We start from the raw sequence: 7,565 nt of genomic DNA, 5'->3' as shown, positions 1-7,565 counted from the left end.
TATATAGAGTGATGGCGATAGTGAGGGCGATAGATAGATATAGATAGAGTGAGGGCGATAGAGGGAGAGGGCGATAGATAGTGAGGAAGATCGATAGATAGATAGATAGAGTGATGGCGACAGAGTGAGGGTGATAGACATATAGATAGAGTGAGAGCGATAGATTGCTAGAGTGAGGGGCGATAGAGAGAGGGCAATAGATAGGGGATTGTGTGGGGGGTTGGGTGTGTGGGGGGGTTGGATGTGTGTGGTGTGTGTGGGGGGTTGTGTGCGTGAGTGGGGAGGTTGGGTGTGTGGGGGGGTCTGAGTGTGTATGTGGGGGTTGTGTGTGTGGGGTTGTGGGTTTGGGGGGGGTGTGTGTGGTTGTGTGTGGGGCTGTGTGTGTAGGGTGTGTGTGTGTGTGTGTGGGGTTGGGACCAGCTGTGCCAGCCAGGGAACAAAACATAGCGCGATGGAGCAACCATTTCGAGGCCTCCTTTAAAAAAAACTGCCGGTGAGCACCGGTGAGACCCGGTCCGCTTAAAGCCCTGAGCATGCTGTGTAATATCTCTGCTTCTATTCAAAATAAAATGATGCATTTTCTTGCGTGTAATTTCCTGTCCTTTTTCACTTCTTCAGAATTCTCAAGTTTTCCAGTTCTATGCGTAAGTCGCCCAGCTAACTTAGTTATCGTTGCATGCTGGGATTTGTAGTCTTAGTTAACCAGATGTTACATATCCTAGATATCAAAGGAAATACAAAATGAATGAGGGACTCTCTCATAAAACTGGAAAGCTCAAGAGCGCTACAAACTTCCTTAGTTTCAGTTGTTAAGGGAAATTCGGTCTGTCCGGAGCTATAAAAAAAAAAAAAGACAAATAAGGAGAGTGTAACTGTGCGACACGTGCCTGTCAGCTGACAGTAAGTCATATGACCTGTTCTCTGCTTTCCCTGTTCAGTGCAGACATGGCTTCCGAGGTGCTGCGTGTGATTTTGCTGTGTTCGCTGTGCCTAGGTGCGTTTGCCTTCAGGTATAAACAGCAGCTTGTTAGCATACCTTCCCACGCGGTAGAGGAGCTATGGTTTGAGCAGAAACTTGATCATTTTGATGGAGCTGAAAGTAGAGTTTGGTAACAGGCAAGTGACCCAGTGTAAACATGGTATTTTTATTTCCTGAGCTGCTGAAAATGAAATTGAACAAAATTAGTTGAATTCTTCGGAATGTTTCCAAAGCGTAAATCTTACTGTTACGATGCGTATTGTACGGCTAATTGGAGGACGACTTAATTAAATTCAGAGATGGAGCATATAGAAGGAGAACGTTGTCAAAGAAAAACCCAATTTAAATGTTTTTAAAACTTTTTTTTAACAATCTCCCGATAATGAAGAACCGTATTTTAAAACGGGTACCTCCTCCTCTGCACTTTAGAAATGCAGTGTTCTGTTTATTGAAAATGATGAAAGGTGAACCGCCGACACAAATATAATTCAATAACCAAAATGTTCTCCGGTTGCTTGCCCGCTGTGTTTGGCATCAAACAGCTGGCCGTGTTGTCTCCTTGCCTTTACCATGTGAGCATTCCTGTTCTTCTACAGGTATGTGAGAAAGTAACCAAAAGAATGACCAGGCCAGCCACAGCGCCTGAAGTGCATAAAAAAAATGTTGTTAATTGTGAAACTGAGCGAAATTGGAGTGGGCCAGAGACGTGGCGAAGAAAAATTAAATATGCTGCAGCTATTTTGTGTAATGTCCCTTTATGGCAGGGCACAAGTCCTTAATTGTGAAAATCTCTCTCAAACAAAACAAGCTCTCGGCATTGCGTGGCGGGGGAGCAGCTTCCTTTGAAGTCTGATGCCGAGGCTCACTGGTGTGCTATGTGCACGCGCCCGGCTCACATGCACTGTAGGCAATACGCCTTTGGGTGCATTTTTCAGAGCCCTTACTTTATATCCCCCCAAGCATCCCGAACAGGATTGCTAAGGCGAGACCTAAAAATGATTTTTAGTAAAGCATTTCCAATTTCAGAAAGCAGACAGGTTTCGTTGCCACCGACTAACGCAACTTCATCAGGGCTGCTGGGGTAACCAGTATTCACTAGCTTGAACAAATAGACACTTTGACTAGTGGCAGTGAGCCTTGCCTGAGGGAGTTTTTTGAAAAAAAAAGTTACAGACTCCTCTAGCGTCTTGAAGATAAGGGTTGGTGTTCATTATAAGTCAGGTCTTTTTCTGTTGGTATCCCTCAGAGCTTCTCCCCCCCATCGTATTAGGTCGCCCAAGTCGGGCAAGAGGGGTTGAACCTAACTCTTACAAACTTTTCAAACGTTTACAATTTACGGTTACCAATGCTTGTTTGCAGTTAAACTGATATTTAAATTCTCTTTAAGGATCTGTATCTCCGGAACCCTACAGTGGACTTGGCTCATCTTGAACTCTAAAAATTCCTTAAAATATAATCTATATCTATTAAATTAGCGTTGAATTTTGTACGTGTTGCGTGGCTTTTTTTTTCGTTGGCTCTAGTGCAAACCTTTGCTGAGAAGTGTGTCCAGTGCCACTGGACTGATCCTTTTGTGGTGGGGCTAAGAAAGCTGGGCATGTGGTTAGTTCCCCAAGCGTACAGGTTTGGAAATAATGAAGAAATGCCTGGTAGGTGCCATTTATCTCACCCGATAAATGATATGACATCCTACAGGTCCAGAATTTATGGACTGTAATAACAAATAACTATTCCTAGTTTTGGGGGAGTACCATATGGATTTTGCTTCTAACTGACTGAAATTCTGCATGCACAGTAGTCCTTTATCTCTTTTAAATTCCAAAAGACAATTCCTGTTGAAATTTAAAGAAGGTTGCTGACTTAGCAACCAAAGAATTACCAGATGTGGTACTAAATTCCACCAGACTCGGAATTCCGAATGCAGCAAAAAAGGAGTTTGTGCAAGTGGGTCGGAAAATAAGCCGTCTCAATCGGACGAGTAAAAACCAGTGGCAGAAGTGAGAGAGTAGTATTTGCTTCACGGAGAAATACAAACACTGCGAGATTCGACAACCAGAAACTGCAGGGGGAAGCGTATGAACCGACAGTCTCCCGAGGCTGTGTCTTTTCAGTGGGAGGTGACTAGGCCCAGTAAAGGCGGCTCCCTCTTCCTAAGTGCTTGGATGAACCAAGGTGAATGGCGAGTGAAGCTTTGTGAGCTGTGACCCGCCCATTTCTGAAGTCAATAAACATGCACTTTCAGCTAGTCTCAAAGAGCTTACAACTCCAAACACTGGCACCCCCCAAGGAGAGGTCACAACGCTAAACCTGAGCAGTTGTCCCGATACTATGATCCAAAACCCATGTCTTCTAGGCAACTGACCTTTCAGAGGCAAACACGCCAGTTAAGGGTTTGCACACTTGTATGGATTTGTAATGAGACACCGGGATAATTAGTTTTGATTTTTTCACACTCCTGTAAACGCAAGAAACGCATGACTATTACCCACCTGACTGTTACTCCCATTCAGCTCTTGTCATAGTCCTCATATTGATCAACCTAACTCCTTACACAGGATTTTCTGCACCTGTGGCTGCAGGCAGACAGATGGCATGGGTACTATCCTGACAGTGAGCACCAGGCCCACAAACATCTGCCAATCTGCTTACATACTGGTAATGTCACACAGGCCCATGCCTGCCTGTGCACTGTGGCACTGCCCTGACTGATAACTCTTAACCTCACATTAAACACTCTCCTACGTTAACATTCTCCCCGGGCCTGGTGACTGGATTGAAGTGGCACTAAGCACAAACTAACCCATCCTGTAAAAGGACCTGGAAGGAAGCTGCTGGACTTCTCCCTCAGACCACTGATCATTGAAAAATCAACAAGAGTTCCAGGGTCTTAGTTGAAGAGGCAGAGGCCACTGACACGCCTCCTACATTGTCTCAGACAGCCTGCCCTGCCCCCAGCTATTGAGATTAATGGAGGTCTTCCGACTACTTCCTGGGCCATGTGAATAACGCCCACAGTTAAACTTTGTTCTCTGCAGTAACCCACAGACAGCACCCATCAATGACGTCATTGCCCTAATTTATGCCTCCAAGTCAAAGAAATCTTTGCCCAGCCAACACACACGCAGGGCTAAGGGCCATCCTACCCCACCCTCCCAAACAAAAAAACAATAAAGGATTTATAAGTTTACTCACCGAGCAGCCAGCACAATTTAATGCTACATTCCAGCCTCAAGCACATGCTAAAATAAATGTGAGTGTACAAAACAGTATATTCTTCAATAATATTTATATTATATTCTGATGGTCTTTTTTAATTTTTCAGCCTTCTGGCCTCCTCTTCGTTTTAGCCTTAGAACTGGCACGTGTTTCGTTGCTATGGGGCGTACCCAAAGACGTCCTCAGGGATGTACAGCCAATATGGTATATGTCCTGGAATTACCTTAGTCCCAGTTGTACTACTGATCCAAATAAAATCAATGAATTGTCCACAAACATCAGCACTGTCCCTTACTTTGAATCTTTTCTTTGAATATCACAAAATCTATCCTTTCAAAATATTACGAGGCATCTCCTGTATCCAGAGAAGTCCTCCCTGCACAAGTCTGTCTGTCCCTCACTGATACAAGAGCGAGTACGCTCAGACCTCAGCGTTCATTAAGGAGATATATCGTAATATTTTGAAAGAACAGATTTCCTGATATTCAAAGTAAAGATTCAAAGTAAGGGACAGTGGTGACGCTTGTGGATTTATCTGGGATGGAAGTAAAACTGGGACTAAAGGGTCATTCCAGAACGTATACTATATTTGCTATACAGCCCTGAGGAAGCTGTGAGGTACGCCTCATAGCGATGAATCACGTGTTGGTTCTAAAGCTAAAAACACGATTTCTTTTGGGGGGGTAAAAACTATCAGAATATCACTATTACTGAAGAATACACCTCTTTATGCTCTCACGTTTATTTTGGGATGTGCTTGAGGCTGAAGCGTTGTGCACTCTGATGTTAGATCAAAAAATTGTAGAGAGAAAGGTGAATCACCCCACCTTTTAGAGCACTGTAACCAAGATGGGAGTAAGTTAAAAATATTGTTGAACCGTTAAGTGAGCGCCAGACCACTACCAAATCAACCCTCTTGAGACAATTTATTGCTGGTTGCTTGGTGTTTCTTCTCACTTTTGTTACTCCTCCTGGGTGGCAGGGAGACACCCATCACGCCCATTAACAGCAGCCGCCCCTGTCTATATTCAAACACCTTCCCATGCATGTATCCGGGAGATTGATCTTTTTAAGCACTATACCTTTTTGTCAAACTATGACCACTGCACGAACAGTACCTTTTGGAGGGTCTAGACCCAACAGGATTACTCTCCATAGGTATGGGCCTAACACCCAATGCCCTCTGTCACTATTTATAGAATGGACTTCTCAGACTACTGCCTGTTTAACAACCATTGCCTCAGGGACTTGCAAAAGGGTCTGCCCCCATTGTCCCGGAGGGTTATGTATAAATTATTTCAGGGGGGGGGGGGGGGGGGGGGGAACTCAAATTTTAACTTACAATCTACAAATACTAGCAACGCAGGATCTGTCAAAAGAGAAAAGAAGTCTACAGCGATTGTCCAATTATTATGTTCTTTTATTTTATCAATTAAAAGATGGGTTTCAATCCTACCTAAATGTCAAGGATGGTTAGATTCCAGAAACCATACCCTGGTTTAGCAGCATTCGATTGAGGTCTACAATTGCGTCTATTCACCACTTAACCTTACATTCTTTCTCTCTTCAAATAACGGTCTCTCCAAACAAGTTGGTGGTAATTTGTTCTTCTTACAACTCCGTAACCCAGGCAATGATTGGCATGGTTCTTCAGACAGGAAATTAATTTGTCCTGGTGTACAAGTCTCCATTTTGAATACTTCTGTTTGCTAAGACAGTCTGTCACTTTGCCACGTTAGGGCTCTTTTTCAGTGGCTACATATACTGTTATGGAATGGCCTTTTTTTCCACATTAAAGCTGTGAATCTTCTTTAGAAAGTGGTTTCTTGGGATCTGTAGTCCGGCATATCAAATTACTATGCTGTTCTATATGTCATTAATCCAGTGCATTGACTATTATAACGGACCCCTCACCAAGTGGTTTCTGTAACCTATACATGCCCACATCAGAACACCAAACGAAAAGTTGTGCCATGTACTAATCAATCCTATTCATTTCCAATTATTCTTACATACTTGTGGCTTCAGTATACTTGACGAAATCTGCTCACCAGTGCATCTTACGAACCATCTTTTTTTTGTATTAAGACCCAAAAATATCAGCTTGACAATATTCTCTTCAATTAGTTCCCATCTTGATTTTCTGCAAAACTGGCATAGTGCAGCTATGTAGATCCACTGGTTTCAAATTTGCTCTCTTTCTGGTGCTTTTTAGCATGAAAAATGTATTCTTTCGTCAAAAAGGGAAACAATGAATACGGGTTTACCATTAACTGTAGGAATCATTCACTTTCTTTTTCTCTTGTGGGTTTTATGATCAAGTTTAAACTCACACAGAACTATCCTTCGATCCTGCATCCAAAAACAAAATGCCCAATGAACAGTTTCTCTGTAAACTGATATCGCCAACCACAAATCTTTGCGTCAGAGGCTTGAGTGGCAACCAGTAACACGAGCTTTCACCTGGATGAAGTTATTGACTCCGAATGTCAGCCTGGTTTAAACTCTATAAATTAGGACCTGGGGGCCTTAAGCCACGCACAGTGTTCGCTGTTGTGATGTGCCAACTCCGGGTTCCTCTCCTTGGGTGAAACCCTGAGTCCATCAGGTGCTACCCTTGCTCGCCTTCTCATTGACCATCTTATAAAGTTCGAAGAATGAGGAACCGGCAGATCGAGTCAGAGATTCGGTGTGGATGTTGTTCAGGAACTCAGCTGGCTCGGGCTCCTGGGTTCATTTGCGTTGCTTGCTTTTGAGGCTACCCTTGGCCTCCTGAAATCCTTCCTTCACCTCTCGTATGAAGGTCTCACTGATCCGCCCTACTTTCCTGCTGGCGTCTTGCAGGTCTCGGGGCGCCCCCTGCTGTATCTGCCGGAGAGTGTCAGAGCGCAACAGGCGGCCCGCTGCCTCGTTGCCCTTGAGCTGAGCCTGGGTCAGCGCGTAGGCGGTGAGCTGCGCCGCACGGCGGATGGGTCGGGACTCCGAAAGCTTCTCTATTAGCTGCGCGTTATTCAAAAGCGAGAAGAGCAGCCGGCGCAGCACCATGGTGAAAGGAAAGGAAACCACTTGCGTCACAACCCACACAAGTGTCCTCTGACTCCTGGCGCCTGATCATACGTCACGCGCAATCAACGCAAAACAAAAACGCAGAAAGTACGACCTACAAAAGAGAAGAAGGACTGGGAGCAGAACATATAGTTATAGAAGACGGACAAATCCCGTAAGCCTGTGGCGTTCGGCTAATGAACTAGGAATACAAAATTCAAATGTAAACTGGCACCGTTGTACACCTTGCTGCGAAACACAGATTGTTATATATTCCATCTTTTTCATATTAAGGACACTAAATAAGCTGAGCTATAAAGTTTCG

General features: G+C 44.2%; 1 protein-coding gene across 1 annotated transcript; it reads right to left on the bottom strand.

The window, feature by feature from the left end:
* Positions 1–6,790: 6,790 nt before the first annotated feature.
* On the bottom strand, positions 6,791–7,331 carry NCBP2AS2 (NCBP2 antisense 2 (head to head)). Its single transcript, XM_086944244.1, has one exon. It carries the CDS (start codon positions 7,238–7,240, stop codon positions 6,929–6,931), a length of 312 nt encoding a protein of 103 aa, XP_086800370.1. The 5' UTR covers positions 7,241–7,331; the 3' UTR covers positions 6,791–6,928.
* Between the last annotated feature and the right edge of the window lie 234 nt (positions 7,332–7,565).

The sequence above is a fragment of the Lissotriton vulgaris genome, chromosome 11 (genome assembly GCF_964263255.1).
Source record: "Lissotriton vulgaris chromosome 11, aLisVul1.2, whole genome shotgun sequence".
Classification (NCBI taxonomy): domain Eukaryota; kingdom Metazoa; phylum Chordata; class Amphibia; order Caudata; family Salamandridae; genus Lissotriton; species Lissotriton vulgaris.
Note: the sequence above shows the minus strand (reverse complement) of the source record. Positions and strands in the feature narration are given on the sequence as shown.